This window comes from Corapipo altera, unplaced genomic scaffold (genome assembly GCF_003945725.1).
Source record: "Corapipo altera isolate COAL_440 unplaced genomic scaffold, ASM394572v1 104, whole genome shotgun sequence".
NCBI lineage: Eukaryota > Metazoa > Chordata > Aves > Passeriformes > Pipridae > Corapipo > Corapipo altera.
Window position 1 is genome coordinate 6,592,826 of NW_020884920.1, and position 18,775 is coordinate 6,611,600.

At 50.5% G+C, this 18,775-nt stretch overlaps 1 protein-coding gene across 4 annotated transcripts in view; it reads left to right on the forward strand.

Annotated features, from left to right (window-relative positions):
• Positions 1-7,435: 7,435 nt before the first annotated feature.
• Positions 7,436-18,775, forward strand: part of TRAF7 (TNF receptor associated factor 7) — a 31,032-nt gene continuing 19,692 nt past the window's right edge. Inside the window, exons 1-3 of one of the 4 annotated variants that reach the window (XM_027656614.1) lie at positions 7,436-7,513; positions 18,191-18,309; positions 18,495-18,552. In XM_027656614.1, coding sequence (XP_027512415.1) covers positions 18,229-18,309; positions 18,495-18,552 — 139 coding nt within the window. In that variant the 5' untranslated portion in view covers positions 7,436-7,513; positions 18,191-18,228. Of the gene's footprint in view, positions 7,514-7,736; positions 7,754-9,769; positions 10,637-10,693; positions 11,658-18,190; positions 18,310-18,494; positions 18,553-18,775 lie in introns of those variants that run through there. The other 3 variants (XM_027656618.1, XM_027656616.1, XM_027656617.1) reach the window with 3 other exon arrangements.

Genomic DNA, 18,775 nt, shown 5'->3' on the forward strand with positions numbered 1-18,775 from the left:
TCTGTGAGCTGCAACAACACAAGCAGCTACAGCTCCACAGGATGAAAAAGGATCCTGAAATGAACCTACTGAGAACAGAGCATTTTTTTTCCTGGATTTTTTTTAGGGAGAGACAAGTCTCAAAATTGTCTGATTTAAATTTTAAAGTAATCTGCGGAAAACCCATTCCTGCAGGAATGTTTGCATTCCTGGCAAACCCTGCTGCCAGTCCCTCAGGAGCAGGCAGGTGAGGGATGGCTGTCAGGGCCCCCCATGTCCCCCCTCAGCATCCCACAGATCCAAGGGATGGCCAGCACTGGCACAGTGGGCAACACTCCCACTGGAGCAGCAGCATCGGTCTGTTCCTCAGCGAGCCTTTCCCTAAAATAACTGGAGCAACTCTCTTCACCTGAAAAGTGTCAATACCTCCTGCAGGTGCTCTCAAGATTTGTTAGCAGGTAGCAGAGCCCAGGGCAGGCTCTGAGAGAGGCTCAGGCAAGGAATTGGGCAGGAATGTGTAGAACTCGCTGTTCCAGGTGCCTGGGTGAGCTTTACTTTGCTCCCGCTGCTGCTGTACTGAGGTGTCCCCAACGCTTCTTAGAATCCCACCCTGGGCTCTGCAGCATTCACTTGCTGCCTGAGGAAAAGAGTGGGATTTCAGAAGATCTAAATGTTTCCCTTTGGAGCATTTCCAACCCACCTGTGGGGAGCAAACTCTGCCAGAGCAGAGCCCTCACAGCCACATTTGTGGTATTAGACCCAAGCTTTGAGCAGACAGCCCCATCTCTCCCAGTCACCAGTTCCCAATGTAGGACTGGTCTCCCAGTGCCTGCACAGTGGCCTGACCCCAGAGCTCCTCCTCACGTGGCCATTTTGGATTTTTCCACGGGCCTTTGCTGCCACCACGCGATGCTGCAGGAATTGCTCAGTGCAGCATTAATTGTTTGATGCAGCGTTAATTGCTCGGTGCATCCAGCGTCACCCGCGGCTCTCGTTTCTGCTGGCTCTTGTTTACAGCTTTTGGTTCATTCCTGTTAATAAAATTTTTTATAATCTCCGTGGCTACAGCAGTGTTTTGATTGTCTAAACACAGCAGCACAGAGCGTTCAAATAGTCCACCTGCCTTGAACCCATCTGGATCCACATGGCTGAACCACCAGGGGATGTGACCCATTTGGGTTGGATATTAGGGGAAATTTCCCCCCAAAAAAGGGCTGTCCAGCCCTGGCCCAGCTGCCCAGGGCAGTGGTGGAGTCCCCATCCCTCGAGGGGTTTAAAAGCTGTGTGGATGTGGCACTTGGGGACATGGCTCAGTGGTGGCCCAGGCAGTGCTGGGGGATCAGGTGGACTTGATCTTAAAGGTCTTTTCTACCCTAAGTGACTCCAAGACTCCAATGAAAGGGAGCTGGGCTGAGCTGCAGTTTATTTCAATACACCCTGGTCCCGCTGGGTGCCCAAAAATAAAGTTTAAAGTCAGTCAGTGGTTTTACATGTCACCCATGGGATTTTTGAATAACGGAGACAAAAGCCAAGCAAGTCGTTGAAAACTTTATTAACCTGCAAGCTAAAAAACTGGTACAGCAGCAAAGAGTTTAATGACAAGGCTGGACTTGATCTGAGGCTGGGGCAAGAACACTGCTGGAATAACTTGTTATATTCCACACAACTAAGCAGAATAAAGATTTAAATTCTCGATCTACACGCCGTAGAGTGTAAATGCTTTTAGTTGCCCACACTACTGCACTCAGGGCATTCACCTGGAACTAACCCACGTGGGAGAGTGACAGTCGATGATTTCTTGTACTCCAGCCCATTCTGCAGCCGCATCTTTGTGCTTTAAGAGCCGTCTGAATCCTCATCAACAGCTACTTGTAAATTTTGTATTTCTTTTCCCTTTACTAAAGAAGCTATTCTGGTTCCTGCTCCCACACCTCCTGCAATTAACAAGGTTGCTACAGTTACCGCAGTAAAAGGTTCTCTAATTTGTCTGGGAAGTTCTCCTTCAAAATGTCGAAATACATCTTCCAAGGTGTGATACATAATCCTAGGTGTGATTGAATACAAGTGTACTTGAATACAAAATACACTTGTATTAAAGACAGTGAGGGATAAGCATGGAGTTACTCCTATGTCCGAGCATACCCATTTAGCTCCTCCTGGTGGTATTACCCATTTTGTCACTTCTATTTTTATGCTGTCCTATGGCCCAATTAGAGATAGTTTCATTACATAAAGGTTGGTACCTAAAAGGAACAGTTCCGATACATCTACCCTTGCCTGTCACCATTTGTATTGTTATCCCCTGGGTATGATTTCTTTGTTCTTCCCATCTGCATTCTAGAGGATTTGATCCATTTGACCATTGGACTTTATTGGGTTTTCCTATTGCTTCAAAGTAAGGCGGTTTGACATTATAACATAGCCAACAATCTAATGTAAGGTTTGGTTTACTTTTATTAAGAGCCTGATAAGAGGTTTGCATCAAATCTCATGAGGGATCTTTATGTTTTGATAGTTTAGGTATAGGGGGTTCAGTAACATTAATATTTTCCAAAACAGGGGTTGTGTTGTCCGGGGAAAGGGACGGAATAAGGGACGGAATAGTTTCTTTTTGTGGTACGGGAGGATTCAACACTGGATTCGGCCCTACTGGGAGAGGGTCGTGAGGGATTCTTTCTTTCTTTATTAAGAAATGTCCCCCTCGGTCAGGTCCTTGTTCTCGTATTCTTATTCCCCACATTCGGCCTACCAGCCAACTCTCATCCATCATCTGGAGAACTTTTAATGTTACACCAGTACAATTTCCAGCATCTAAGATTCCCCAGGAGATATCCCGCTTAGGGGGTATACATCTGGAATTTTCTTTCCCCCAGTGTGACTGTAGGTACTGATCAGGATGGGTTACCTCCCAGTCTGATGCTAAGGTTTCGCATCCCCAATAGCCACAATAGAAGTGTCCAGGGTAACTACAGTGAGATTTTCCTGGGTTTGAGGCAGGACACATATAATACGGGTAAAGATTTCTACAGGGTTTCATATCGATTAGATCACACAGTTGTGTATAAAAGGTGGGGCTGCCTGACCCTGTAAAGGTAGTAAGTACTTTTTGGTTTTCCCATCTGATCAAACTCCATTTGAATAGTTCATGTGGGTTTCCTGCATGTATCGGTGCTGCCAAGAGTACAATGGAGACTGCAATTATGTAACCAGTGCCTAGAGAAAAACTTTGATCTTTGTTGATTTTTGTATTAATTTGTTTACTAATTTGGATATTACCAGCCCTCTTACCTTCACCAGTCCTGGGGGAGTTTGGCCATTGCAGCTTGTGCATTCCACGGTTTAGGCTCTTCCTCTTTTCGGGATTTTCTCCTCTGCCTCCCCTGTCAGCTCGATTGCTTCGAGTCACAGGGTGTTCCATCTTCTTGGCAGCAGGAGTCCCAAGCAGGAACATGCCCTTTATTTTTAGTGAGACGTACTGTATATGCAGACCACGAGGTGGCTTTTACCATGTACCCATCACAAGGCAAGGCACTGATGTCCCGTCGGCACTGGACTTTCACTGTATCTACTACAAAGGGGGCTGGTTCGTTTGGGTGAAAACAGAAATATTGAGGGTTAAATCCAAATACGAAATAATTCCACCACCTGGGGGATCCCCATGGAACTCCTCTTTCTTCTAGTTGTTTTAATGCCCAAATAGTAAAGTTTCGTTCTGATCGGTAGCACTGATCACAGATTCCTCTAGGAGGATATCCGTATCTACAATGCTTCCACCATTTCTCTTGGCACTTTTTACATTTAAAACAAATGGATAACACTTACAACCTGGTGTATTACACTTTACTCTTATGTCTTGGTTATAAATGTACTCTGGGTCCACTTGTCTCCTATATGTTATGTTAGAACTAACATATTTTAACAAATTCCTTTGCCCCACTTCGCGATCTTTCATAAATAATATACAAACAAAGATAGACTGAATGCCACAATACTAGTAGACACTTAATTCCAAAAGGTAAGGCATCAAAGAAATTGCTCAATGTCTCTATCATAACTTATCTTCTCAAGACCAGTTTGGTATCTCCAGGAGCGCTGATTATTTTCCAGCGTGAGGGATTCACTGGTCCTTTAATGCGACTGGCGTGCGTCCATCCACGTTCTGCAGTTCGAATCGCTGTTTCTGGAGTAAGCAAGACAAGATAAGGTCCTTCCCATTTAGGTTTTAATGTCTCTTCTTTCCAGGTTTTTACCATCACCCAGTCTCCTGGCTCGATGTTATGGATTTTTAAATCCAAAGGTGGTCGTTGTACAATAAGCCCTTTTTTCCATAACATGTTCCGATGTTTAGAAAGTTGAGAAATATATTCGTTAATAGTAGTATTGTGTATTAATACATGATTCTGGGGTTCTTGGATTCAGTAGGGCATTCCATACATCATTTCAAAGGCTGATATGCCCAAGTCTGCCCAGGGCCTCGTCCAAATGATTAGCAAGGCCATAGGTAGACATTTCACCCAAGACATTTTTGTTTCAATTATTAATTTTGTAAGGATTGTTTTTAATTCCCCATTCATTCTTTCTACTTTTCCTGAGCTTTGGGGATGCCAGGGGGTATGGAATTCCCATTTTATACCCAAAGCTTCTGTTAGTTCCTTAATGACTTTTGACACAAAGTGTGGTCCCCTGTCCGAGTCTGTAACTTCAGTTACACCATACCGAGGTATTATTTGTTCTAATAACACTTTTGTGACTTGGTTTGCCGTAGCCCTTGAGGGAGGGAATGCTTCTATATAGTGTGTTAAGTGGTCAGCTATTACCAACAAATACCTATATCCTCCAACTTTAGGTAAGTCTGTGAAGTCAATTTGGATATTTGAAAATGGTTTGTATGCAAGTGAACGCCCTCCAAAAGGTTTTCCTCTTATTCTAGTACAGTTTACTTTTGGACATGTTTCACAGGTAGCAGTAATCACTTTTGCAATATTATATATTCCTATACAGGAGTATAATTGTTCAAAGTGGTCTACTAATGCTTGGGTTCCCCAGTGGGTTTTTGCATGTATTTTTGATAATACTTCAATCGCGATTGCTTTTGGTACTACTTCCCTGCCATCAGGTAGGATATATTTGCCATCAGTTTCCACAGCTCCGATTTCTTTTAGCTTTTCTTTTTCTTGTGACCCAAAACTATATGATTTTTCACTAACTACCCGTGCGGACAGTGTAGTGGTTTTATTTCCAGCTACCCGTTTTGCTTCCAAATCGGCTGCATTATTACCCCTGGTTTTGGTAACTCACTCCCTTCTGGTGTCCTTTTACGTGTACAATCGCAATTCGATTAGGTCTTTTTACCGCTTCTAAAACTTGTCGTGTAAGTTCTGGGTGCATTAACTCCTTGCCTTGGGAATTAATAAGTCCCCTTTCTTCCCATATCTTCCCGAAAGTATGTACTACTCCATACGCGTACCGAGAGTCGGTGTATATAGCTCTGACTTTGCCCGACAGGTGTATCAGGGCCCTTAAAAGCGCACACAATTCACATGCTTGTGCTGACCAACTGGCACTCAGGGGTCCTGATTCTAAAATTTTAAATTCCCCCTTTACTAACTGTATTATTGCATACCCTGAAATCCTTTTCCCGTCCGCTATCCGAGATGACCCATCTACAAATAGCTTTTCCCCCATTTCTAATTCCTCCTCTTCTAAATCCGGGCGTATTTTTGTTTGCTGTTCAATGGTTTGAAAACAATTATGCATAAGGGGTGGAGGTTCTCCAGAATACAGGAATTCAGCTGGATTGATCGCTCCAGTGGACTTCAGTGTTAGTTTAGGGGACTCAATTAATATTCCTTCATATTTCAGAAGTCTACTATCGGTTAACCACTTTTCTGCTTTCTGCTGTAAAACCCCTCTGGTATTATGAGGCGCATATAGGACTATGTCTCCACTAAAGGTAATGCGGTTTGTCTCTTCAAGTAATAGTGCAGCAGCTACTATTATTCGTAAACAGCTCGGCCATCCTCTACTAACAGGATCTAACAACTTAGAAAGATACGCCACGGGCTTTTTCTGCCCTGCCCATTCCTGAGTAAGTACTCCAAAGGCTGTTCCTTCGTGTATATTCACAAACAAATGAAAGGGTCTTTTTAAATCTGGTAAACTTAAAACAGGAGCCTGACTTAGTTCAATTTTAAGGGCCTTGTGATAGACTACGATGGGTGATATTGGTTATCAAACAGGATGTTCTGCTTTAACCGCAAAGCTAAGACAAATGCTAAACTGCTAAACCACAAAAGAACCATACCAATGCTTACGCAAGGTATACCTTAAGATTGCCAAATGTTCCAAGAACTAAAAGGACAGCCCATATAAGATTGCTGCCAGAACCAAAGGGCAGAAAGAGGACACCCGAGGAAGACGTCTTACTTCAGCCTCGACGACCACCAGGAGGCAGAAAAGACCCCCTAGCAACAGCCCGGGCACGCGCAGAGTACTAGTGCCACATCACGGAAGACGGAACTGGAAGAATATAAAAAGGGACTGTCTTAGCATGTTAGTGCGGCAGTTGGTGGAGCGGTGACTCCCCTGTCGCCCAGCGCTGCATTTGCTCATATTCTGCTTGCTATATCTGGGTAATCAATAAATTTTAATTGGTATTTTGATCCATAGTGGTCGTAATTTATAACAGCCCTGACCCCCCTGCTGTACAGCAGCAGCAGAGGGGCTCAGCCCAACTTACCACAGAGCACACCCGGCACAGGCGTTTGACCTGCTCAGAGCCCCGGGAGCAGCCGGGGTCCGGGCACGGACGTCCCGCGTCGCCGCCGGTTCCCGCCGAGCCCTGAGGGGAGAAGGCAGTGCGTGGGGGGGGGGGGCCCGAGCGCCCGGCCCGGCAGCGCCGCGGCTCCCGCGGGCCTCAGCCGTGGCTGCTCAGCAGGGGCCGCGGCCGCCCGCCGCCCTCAGACGAGGTGTCAGAAAGGTCAATATGGATCATCAGCGGCCCGCTCTCTTTACCAGCCCCGTTCCCTTCCCTTCCAGAGCGCCCTAACGCACTCCGTCCCTTCCTCACCTCCGCATGGAAAGAGAGCGGGCACTTCCCCGCCGCGGACTTTATAGCCTCCGCGACGCCGCTATTGGTCAGGCCGCCGTGGGCGCAGCCAATCGTCAGCGGTTGGCGTGATTGCCGCCCCGCCCCTCCCGGCGCTCATTGGCCGCCGGGCTCCCCCGCGCCAATGGCGGAGCGCTGCGCAGCGTGGCCCGAGGCGGTGGTTGCCGCCGTCTGATTGGCTACCGCCGGAGGCCGGGCCGAGCCAGTGGCGACGGCGGTTGTAGGGCGAAGCGCCCGCGCCGCGAGGGCCGCTGGGAGTTGTAGTGCGGGCGGCGTGGCCGCGCGGGCGGCGAGCGGTGCGTGGGACTACAAGTCCCGAGGAGCGGCGCGCGCGGCGGTTCCGGGCCGGGCGGCAGCGGGGAGCAGGCCTGGCCGCGATGTGCCGGCACCGGGCACCGGCGCTGCGGCCGCCGCCGCCGCTCCCAGGTACGGCCGGGACGGGGGGGCCGGGCGGGACGGGTCCCGCTGGGGGGAACGGCTGAGGAGTGCCCGCGGGGGCTCCCGGCGCTGCCCCGTGCCCGCCGCCCGGTCCCGGCCCCGGGCAGTGTGTTCGGAGGTGCCGGCGGGGCCGTGCGGGCGCTCAGAGGGGCTCGAGCGCCGCCTCCGCGCTGTTCGGTGCCGGTGGATCCCGCCCGTGCCCTGCTCTCTGCCCCGCGTGCCCTCCCGGTGTGTTTCCCGGGTCTCATCGCAGACTCTGCCCAGTTTTGCCTTTTTCTGCCCAGTTTTGCCCTTTTCTGCCCCGTCCCTTGCCCGACCCCGGCACGCGTCGCTGCCTGTCCTCCCCTGCCCTCGCGGTGCCCTCGTTTCCCCGTGCCGTGCTCTCCCGAGGCTCAGGATGGGGGTGTCTGGGGTCCCGCGGGTCCCGGGGCAGGCACGGGCGTTGTTGTGTTCCCGTGCCGGCGGCGCTCTGGGTCCTGCTCCCGGTGACAGGCACTGTCCCTGCTCCTGCGGGATCCGGGCTGTGCAGGGCAGCCCAGGGTGCGGGTTCCCTTTGTGTTCAGATGCTTTAGAGCCCTGTGGGGTCAAAGACGAGGGCTGAGGTGCTGCCGGGGGCTCGCTGAGTGTGAGAGGAGCCGGGACAGGAGTTACTCAGGTTTGGTGTGTGGGCTGTTGTCCCTGCCAGGGCCAGGCTGTGTTAAGAACTGTGGCCTGGTGGTTATTTTTTCCACTTTGACAGAGTTGCTTTGACTTTGTTTCAATCCCAGTGCTCTAATTTTGCCTCCCTGTGCATTTCCCTCCCAGCAATGTGTTCTCAGCCTGGACAAAGCTGTTGTGTTCCTCTAAGCAGCTGCTGCATTGTGGTCTGAGTGTTTGTCTGTCAGGGTTTCAGCTTCCAGCCACAACAGGGTTTGTGAGGAGAGGACTGTGGACTGAAGGATGATTCTAGAAAGCCCTGGCTGAGCAAAAGTAGCGAGACCACAGAATCCCAGAATCACTGAGGTTGGAAAGGCCCATGGAGTCCCTCCTGTGCCCCATCCCCACCTTGTCCCCCAGCCCAGAGCACCGAGTGCCACGTCCAGTCATTCCTTGGACACCTCCAGGGATGGGGACTCCACCACCTCCCTGGGCAGCCCCTTCCAGTGCCTGATCACCCTTTCCATGAAGAAATTCCTCCTGATGTCCAACCTAAACCTACCCCCAGTGAGAGAAATTTGGGATTTCCTAAGGTCATGCAGGAAGCTGTAGGAGCAGGGAGCTGTCCACACTCTGCTGGGTCCCCCTCCGTGTCCTGGGGTCCCCCCAGGGCACTGCTGTCTCGAGCAGGGAAGGGACAGGGTGAATCCAGCCAGAAATCTCAGATGCTGGGGTTTGATTCGTGTGCAGGTGAGACTTCCCCAAGGGAAGGAACGTTTGTTTCATTCTGAGGGAGGTTCAGTTTTACCCGGTGGCTCTGGGAAAACTGAGCCAAAGTGGAGTTTCCTGTCAGGAAACGCTGGTACCTTCACTGGTTGACACCCCAACAGGAATTTTCAGGATATTGATTGAACCCAAGGGGAAAAAAACCCAATCCATAGTTTCCAGGCAGTTCGGTTCCCTGATCCGAGGGATCCCTGGGGGATCCCGGCTGCTCTGCAGGGTGGGCCCAAACCTGCCTGTTCCTGTGGCAGCACAGCCTTCAAGGGCCTTAAGCCACGTGTGAAGCACCACATGGAAGTTTGTGCCCGCTGGCTGGAACCTTTGTGCAGGCAAACATTCCCTTCCCGGGGCTCCACAATCCCGACGCTGCCGGAGCCGCAGGGACCCCCCCGGGCTCTGGGGTGTTGCTGAGCACTGAGTGCTGGAGCTGGAGCCAACTCTGCCCTGCCAGGAGCTGCTGCTGAGCAGCACTGGGGGTGGCCCTGGGTGGTGCTGAGCACTCTGTAGCCTCCGTTGGGGTTCAACCATTGGTTACCTTGTGGGCTGAGCGTTCCCCTCTTCCATGGGAACTTCCAGGCCCTTCTGGCCACGACTGTGGGATTTCCTGGAGCGTGACTGTACCTGTCTCACAGGTTGTCTCAGCCAAGCCCAGCTGCACCAGGAGAAAGGTACTGGAGAGAAAATCCTTCGTGGTTTCACTACCTCAGCACTTGGGTTCCGTGGACAGGTTCAGCCTGTCAGAACTCATCCCTCCTGATTTGTATTCCCTTCGTCGGCCCTTCCCTGCCTGTGACCCTTTGCCATGGGCATGGTGAGGGACACACTGGCACATCCCCTCATCCATGGATTGGATTGAGGGATGTAGTGGCAGCTGGGACAAGGAAGGAGGTGGCTGGTTGCTCACAGGGGTACGTGTCACCCTTCTTTGGACCTCAGCAAGTCCCCCTGGAGCCCAGGGCAGCAGCACCCCAAATTACATACTGAGTCTGCTCCTACTCTGCCTTTAGCACAGCCCAAGCTCAGAGTTTCATCAGAGTTTCATCAGCTTTTAATGAGGTGTCCTGGGCTGGAGTGGGGCAGTCCTGCTCTTGGGAAACCCTCAGTTGTGGGGGTGGGTGTCCTGGCAGTAGGAGTCCCCCACTGTCAGTGCCTGTGTTTTGGGTGAGTCCTGCTCCCCAGCTCAGCCTTTGTGGTGGTTCTTAGTTAACTGGATTCCCCTGGATCATCTTTCCAAGCAAAGACTGTGTTGCTGTTTGATATTCATAATTCTGAATAGTTTGGGAACTCTCTAAAGAGGGAGAGAAACCCAAACTTCCCATAAAGCGAGCAATGGACTGTCCCTTTCCCGGATCGGGGGAGTAAATCCCTGTGTGCTCTGAGAGGGTTGTTTTTCCTGCACTAAGCTGAACCGGGAAGGGAGCATTCCCGGAGCAGCCAGGGCAATGCTGGGAGGCAGCGTGGAGATTGGCTGAGCTGTGGGATTTTCCAGCTGGATTTACATCTCGCCCACTGCTCCGCATGCCTTTGTGTTTACATCACTGGGGAGCGATGCACACACACACACAGATAGCGGGAGGGACGGCCTGGCCGGGAAGAGCCTGTGCACGGGAAGAGCCTGTGCACAGCTCAGGAACTGGGCATGGAGGCGCCTTGTCGGGCTCTGCTGCTCCGGGCCAGCCGGGATGGCCGAGGGTGAGTGTCCCCCAGGAGAGGGGTTTGCTCCGGGTGTTGGGTGTCAGCCCATGGCAGCGCTCCCTGGGAAGCTGCTCTGCTTCAGCCCTCACAGCAGGGAGGGAGGAACTGTTTCCATCCCTTAGTGGAGACCTGGAATCCAGCGCTGGTTTGGAAGTGGGTACCTGTGGCTTGTCCAACAGCCAGAGCCCTGTTGTGCTGGTTTTATGATCCTTCAGAGTGACCTTTGCGAGGACGTGGAACTCTTGACTGCAACTCAGCAAGTGTGTTCCGGGGCTGTTCCTGGTGGTTTCAGGGCTGGGAAGTCCTTGGTTTTCCTTAGGCAGAGTTGTGAGTATGGAAGCCAAGTTTGTGAGGAGAGGCTGTGTCCAGGTGCCTCCCCTTTGTATCCTGAGTCACCATGGGGGAGTGTCTGGGAGCTGTGGGACGCTGAACAGTGCTGCTGTCTCAAAGGTGTCCATAGATTTGCCATGGTGCAAGTGTCCACAGCCTTGCACCATTCCTTTTGGAATCCAAGATTCAGCATTTGTTTCTCTGAGGGTCACAGTTTGATCAATGAATGTAGGTGTCTGTGTTGTGCCTCCTGCTTATTCTCACTGCAAAGTCCAAGGCAACTGTACAAAAAAAAGAGCAGGTAACTGGAATTTACTGGGTTATTTTTCTTTGTGAAGGAGCTGATGTGTTTCAGTCTGATCTTTGAAGTGCTCCCATTGCACCCAGAGGGCAAGAGTGTGTCATGAAGTTTCAAAGCTTTGGAGGATGTTGGGGAGGAGGGGGGTGGTGGAAGTGATACTTTGTGCTTCTTGATTTATGTTTATGGGCTCAGGTTTCTTATGACTTTAATCTGGAAGAATCCCATAATGTGATGGGCTGGTTACAGCTTTCCAGAGGAGTGCAGTGCAGCCAGTAAGGCAAAGCAGTTGGAAGAGGCCTCAGTGGTGGCACAGGAATCAAGGAATGAAGGAGAGGAGGAGCTGTGATTGCCTTGGGTCTAGCAGGGCTCCAGGAGAGGAGGATCCAGGTGAGACAAACGTTCCTCTGGCTCCCTTGGAAGAACAGAGGCTGAATCTCTCCATATCCCAGGCTTTGCTGCTGACCTGCCATGTCTTAGAGGCTTTTTAGATGAGTTGCAAGCCCCTCTCTCAACCAGATTGGCAGCAGCGGGGCCTGAGCCAGCCCACAGGACCCTGTGGGGTCTTGGCAGCCATTTGGTCTCTCTGTCAAGCAAGGCTGAGGAGCACCAGTGAGCACCAGTTGTGGTGTGAGTGGTGTAAGTGACTATTCTCAGCTTTTAAAGCCTGATAATTCTTATCAACACAGGGGTGGCCATTTCCTCCCAAGGAACTGCAGCAGAACTGAGATTTTTGCCTTGGAGGGTAGGATGTTGTTGGTTTGGGGGCTTGGTTGGGGTTTTATTCTTTTTCCTTAACCAAATCCCCAATTTAACAATGTGATGGTGTCTGAGTGGGCCTGTTCTTTGAGGGAGGATGTGGAAGAGCACAGGCTGTGAGAGGCACAGCACGAAGCTGCAGCATTAGGGCCAACATTTAAAGCACCTTTTGATTCCAGTCTTTGTGTGGAGGAGCTCTGGACGTGCCTGTTCCTGCCAGCCTGGCTGCCCAGCAGTGACTGTGCAGCTGCTGAGCCCAGACACGGCAATTTCGGTTGGAGGGGTCAGAACTACTGAGCCCTGGTCTGCAAAACAAAAATGGTGTAGTAGGTGGGTGCTTCCAGGTTACCAAAAATGGAAGTAAAGCTTCAAATGTAGCTTTTGTGTCACGGAACAGTATTGAACATTGGCCTCTGTCCTTCCTTTTAACTTCGTTTTTTTGGGGGAGGAGAAAAATGAGATGCTTTGTTCCACCAGAGCAATCACTTTTGATCCAGTTATGGGCACATCTGAAAGTTACTGCTTCAGGTTTTGACATGAAGTATTACAAAAAAAATCTTCTATCCCAAGGAGTCATTATCAGTTAGGAAAAGCACCATATGACATGATTTCCCATTCTGAACCCCGTTTGCTCAAAGGCATGGCCACGTTCAAGCAGCTGTTGAATGTGCTCTCACAGCCCTGCAGTTGGTGGAAGCACTGGTAAAAGCAGCAGCAATTAAAAATATCAGTTTTATTTTTATTGATGACAGCTCAATACAATTTTGGTCTCGGGAAAGTTTGTATGACTTACAGGAGAAACTTCTGAACAATACAAAGGCTGTTCCCTAGAACCCAACGCCCACCAGATGGAGGTGCCACGTTCTGTCAGTAAGGCTGAACTTCTGTTCTTGTTTTGTGTCCTTCTAGCACTGACTGCACATCTTGGCATATGATCCTGGCCTTCAAAAGGCCTCCCAAAGAGTGTAAGAAATGTCCTGCTGGGTCAGAGCATCAGTTCTGTCTTCAGCAGCTGTGAAAATCAGGGAATCCTGGAATGGTTTATGTTGGAAGGACCTTACCCTAACCTGAGGAGGGACCATTGGGCTCCACCCTCTGCTTCCTGTCTGGTGACTGACTTGAGAGGTGTCTGTCTCAGGGATCTGGGGTAGCTCAGCATTCTGAGGCCTGTGTTTTACAAGTCAGACCAGATGCTGATAGTCCTCGTCACCAGGAGATTCTGGTAGTCACAGAATAGTTAATTAGAGTTGGAAGGGACCTCTGGAGACCATCTAGTCCAACTCCCTGCCAAGGCAGGGTCACCTAGAGCAGGTGACCATGTTCTTAAAGCCCTGTTAATGCAGCTCACAAGCTCTTTTGGGTGCTATTTCCACCAAGATACCAGGGAAGCCAGTGTGACTGTCACCAGGCTGTCCTGGGGTTCGAGATGTTCCCTTGCTGGTCGCTGTGGGCCACTAAGAACCAGTTCACAGAATGTGTGGGCAACACCTTGGTCCTGCAGAAGGACAAGGTAGACAACCTGCCCCAACTGGGCTGGATATACTGGCCCTGTGACCTCCCCCAGAGGAGCCCTGGATGTGTGAGAGCTTGGGATATGGACAAGGAAGTGGGGGTAGCCCCCAAAGCCACCCCCTGCTCTCGGCACCCGTGTGCCTTCCCCTTGTCCCGTGGAGCTGGGCTGTGGGAGCTTTTCTTAGAGTATTTCCCTGGGGATGTGCCAATACTGTCAAGGATGTGTAACCCTTCTCGTCCTCAGTGTGGTGTTGTAAGAGGAACAGAAGCTCTTATGCCATAAATACCCAGGCTGTGAGATAAGGAAGTTCACGTCACCCGGGGCTGTTCCAGACGGAGCAGGATAACCCATGCCTGTCTTTCCCGCTGGCAAACACTCCTGCTGTGGATGATTTTGCTGCTCCAGTGGTTTCCTTGGGGGTGAATAACCTTGGAGAGGGCTTCAATGGAGAGAGGAAGGAGGGGGGAAAGAAGAACTGGCAGATGTAGGACACACTGAGCGTCACGGGCTGGCGGTTGCGTAAGGCAAAGGAAACTCTTGCTGGTGTCTTGGCAGGGAGACACTGTGGGACACTGCAGCTGCCAGTCGTGGCACGTGTCACCTGCAGGACCCACTGCCGTGCCCGTGGCTCACCTGGAGAGCAGCCAGAGCACACAGCCCAGCAGTGCCCTGGTGCCTGCAAAGGTGGGATTACTGCACTGGGAACTGGCTCTCGATCAGGACTGGACAGGTTATGTGATGTTTGTGAAGGATGGGATACTCTGCTGTCCCTTTTCCTTGTGCCATGTCCCCCTTCAAAGCCTTGGCCTTTGTGCTTGGTTGTAAGGATATTCTGCAGAGTATTGGGAATAACTGTGTGTGCTCTGGGGGTGGAGAGAAGGCAGATACCACCAGACCCCTCTTCAGCATGGCCAGTGGTTCTCTGCCCATGGCAGGGGTTGGAACTGGGAGACCTTTAAGGTCTCTTCCAACCCAAACCATTCCAGGATTCTATGATTAGCCAGGCCACTGGTCCCAGAGGTGATTCTTCTCCCTGCTTTGAGGTGCAGTGGCAGGGTTGGCAGCAGTGTGATCCATGGCTGATCCCACTGGATCTCCACTCAGCAGTAGGAAGAACACTGCTTCCCCCAGCTGCCTCTGCAGCTACTGGTGGTTGGGTTTTTCCTTGCCTGGATTACTACAGAAGGATTTTAAGGCTTTTCTCCTCGCTGAGTCTCAAAAGCCTGAGTTGATCCCCGTGGTGTGCAAATGCTGAAACTCATCCCTTCCCCTCCCTCACATCTGCTTACGATCAGCCGTGGGATTTACTGGATAGCTGGTCCCCACTGCTTCCTTTTCCAGGGTAGATTTTTTTTTCCCCTCTTTGTTTACTGTAAAAAACACTGAAGTTGCATGTTAAAAAAAAAAAAAGTATTAGAAAAATTAACTCTGGGCAAGGAGAATCTGGGTCACAGGCTGGGATCCCCAGGAAGGGGACACATCCTCCAGGCCTGGGAGCACAGGACAGTGTAGCAGGCAGGGTTCAGATGCCAGGCAAAGTTGCAGAAATCTGGCAGAGATTTTTGCCAGTGCTGTAGGAATCTGATATTAATATTGACAGGATCAGCTCTTTTCTGCCTCCTTTTAACTTGCTTGATACCAGGTGGAAAAGGCCTTTCTGAGTACCTCTGGGAAGATGGGAGCAACTGTCTGACAGTGCTCTGGGGAGGTGTCTGCTCTGCTGAAATGCTCCTGCCTTTGGTGGGTGCAGAGATTTGGGCTGAAATCAGATATTCCTGTGGCTGATATTCCACTCAGCATTTTTCCCATTGCTCATGTTCCTCTGCTCTCTGTTCGGAGCAGACAGAGCAGGTCCCTGCTGCTCCTTGCAGGTAGGTTGCTCAGCCAAGCTGCAGAGCACAGGTTGTGCTTATAGACAATAAGTGGAAAATCCCCGTTCTCTTCCTCACTTTGGATTTATCCAAGCTCTGTTGCATCTGTTTCAGTGTGATTTTGGGCCAGGGTGAGACTGGAGATGTTTCAGTGCCTCTCCAGGACACTTTTTCGTGGCCTGTGGGTTATCCCTGGGAAGTTCCCAGGCAGGTGCTGTAGGGGTCATTGTAGTGGCTCAGGTGCCTGCAGTCACTGTTGGTTGCACATCTGAGCCAATGTTTAAGGATATTCCAGAACTCCTCAAGCTGTTGGTTGTCCCCATTTTTGGTTTTCCCTGTCTCCGAGTGCTTTCCCATCGCTCCATCTGTTACATCTGAAGGTGATACATACCCTGAAAATGAGAAGGGAATGAAGCTTCTGTATGAGTCTCCAGACAGCCCCAAATCCACCATTAGAATGGGCTTCCTCCCTTTCCATCTGGGAATGATTGTTTGCCCTCAAACCCAATAGGAATATTTTATATGCAAGGTTCCCTTAACGCTGACACGAATGGTGAGGTGGGAGCATGTCCCTGCTCTTGGCTTTGAGCAGTGCAGGATAAAGGGTAGATGTTGCTGAGGTTCTCTGAAGAAGGAATCATGGATTCATATCCCTGAAAAGTGAGTCCCTCTATTTCTGCCTTAGTGGAAATGACCAGAGCTTAGCTGCATTGTTACACACAGGGAACCTGTGGAGAGGGGAAATTTAGGGATACATGCAAGCGATGATTAAGGATGAGATAATGCAGCCTTGAGACGTGAGACCCCAGGAAATGTGGCAGTTTGTGCCATCACTCGTGGAAGTACTTGGCTTTGCTTTATTTATGAGCACTGCATCATCTGGAGACCCCAGCTGGAGACCTGTTTGACTCTTTGATCTTCAGGCTTTGTAGTCCAGAAATGCTGTGCAGAAGAGGTGAATTTTTGCTGGGAGGAAGCCAAGAGCTCCAGGGGTTGGTCCAAGGAGTGTGAGAGGCTGGGTGGGGTTCAGACCTCATGGGGCCACAGCCAGTGTTACCCAAAAGCTTTGCCTGCCCTCTCCCACCACCCACCCTCCCAGTTCCCTCTAATCTCTGTGCCCTAAGGAACACTGACAGGAATAAAAGGATCTGATGGCCACAGCCAAACTTTGGCTTGCTGAAGCCCAGCTTTAAACTCGGCAGGTCTCCCTGATGCAGCAGCACAACACTGCTTCAGTCCTGCTGGTTTTGAGACAGCTCCAGCAACTCTGCTCAGCATCTCCTCAGGGATCTGGCATTTGCAAAGAGCCAGGACAGTGCTGTCACATGTGTGGAAAACATTATCCAGATCCCTGGTTTTAAGATGGTTTTGGGTTTGGCTTCGGAGTTTCTGTTTGTTTGGTTTTTCATTGGAATTTTTGTGGGATTTTTTTTTTTTTTGTTTTAGACTGTAGGTTTTTCTGAGAATTTAGTCCTGAGTAGCAATTCCCTGGATTCTGCTGCTGCTGTTTCTGGCTGCCTGACAGCTGTTGGATCCAGAGCTGCAGGGAGCACCAGGAAGTGCTGTGTCAGGCCCTGAGCAGAGCCTTGGTCAAGGACAGCTCGAGTGTCACCTTTGCAGTGTTTAAAATGCAGGTGCAGGATGTGCCCAGCCCCATGTGCAGGCAGCCTTGTGCCAGGGCTCTCCAGGGAGGTGGGAATCCCTGGACACAGTCACAGCTACATGGTGGGACCCTGTCTCTCTTTGAGCCTCAGTTTCCCTTTCTGTAAAGTGGAGAAATCCATTGGTGGTTCTGTAAGGAGCTTGGAGATTTAGGACTTGTCACCTCCAGACCAGGGAAAAATAACTGCTGGAAACCCCTGAGAGATTTCACCTCCCAACAGCTGGCAGTGGGAGCAGCAGGAGTGTGGAAGCCTGGCTGGGGCAGAGCCATCTTGCAGGACCAGGAGCTCTGCATTGGGGACACCTGTGGGGTGTTCCTTACAAGACTCTTGTCCTGCAGAAAGAGATTTTTGTTGTCTCAGTAAACCCTTTTTGGCCTGTCTGTCCTCACTGCAGGTGTGTGTCTGTTTAGCCCCTGGACTCTACTGCTGGCAGTGAAAATACCAAGACTCACCTTGGACACAAAGGGGTCTCTTAGTCAGGATCCTTGTGGAGCAGCTTATTCCCAGAGCACAGGGCCCCTTGGGCAGGCTGGGAGAGCCTGGGAGTGCAAGCAGAACCTGTTAGCTGCAGGGATGGAGCCTGGGAGGAGAACTCAGTGCCCAGCTGAGGCCTTGGCTTCTCTCAGGGAAACTCCTGCTTGAGCCAGAAGTGCCTCCATGTGATGGCAGAGGAGGTGCAGCTTCTTCCTAAGAGTACCTGGCTCCGAAGGAGACTGAGAGCATCTTGTCAGATCCACTGGGATAACAGCATGATTGTGCCCTGAAGCACCATCAGGTTCCAGCTGAGGTTAAAGAAAGCAAACTCCAGGTGTTTATGCAGGTTATTGTTGTGGAATTCTTGACTTTGCAAACTTGAGCTTAGTGAAAATCTGTGTAAACACTGGAAAAAGAGAAATGAGCCCCTTTTTAAAAGATAATATTTTTAGAAAATGCTGAACTCTCATCCAGGAATGATTCAAAGGAATCTGACTTTGTCCTTGCCTCTTCCTCCTGAAAATCCAGATTTATGTGAGTTTAGGTAAACACTTGGGCTTAGTGCTGCAGGAGAGTGTTCTCTGAGCCCAGGAAAATACATACAATGAAGCTAATTCCCTTTCTGTCTCCCTTCTTCCCCAGAGCAAGCTTCCCATGACTAACAGATGCTGGCCTAGATTATGAGCTCAAACAAGAACGCTCGCTACAATCGATTCTCCAGTGGCACAACAAACATCACTCCTTCAGAAAACACTAACGGGGTAAGGTCACTGCTGGTGGCAGAGCAGAGGGACTAGATGCCTTCTGAAACATGGTATTTCCTTGCCTCTTAAAATTCTCAGCATTCACAGATAAAAGTTAGGAATATATATGTACGTTTTTTCACCGGTTTGGGAAAGATCTGAAGCCTTTATGTGCCCTGACCTTCATTTCCTCAATATTTCAGACGAGAATGGAAACAACTTTTGGACCAGCCTACTCTGCTGTGACCACCATCACAAAGCGTGAGTATCTCATGCTTGGAGCATCTCACCAATGCACTGGGGGTGACTCCAGGGTTGTTGTTTTCTACAAACCATAAAGCTGTTGGGAGAATCACTGTGTTCATCAGCCAGGGGCTGGTTTTAGTGTTTTGCAGCCCCAGTGTCCAGACATGAAGGAAATGAGAAGGCACAGGAATTGTCTCCCCTTAGGCAGACTGAGCAGCACCACTGGGAAGCTCCTGTT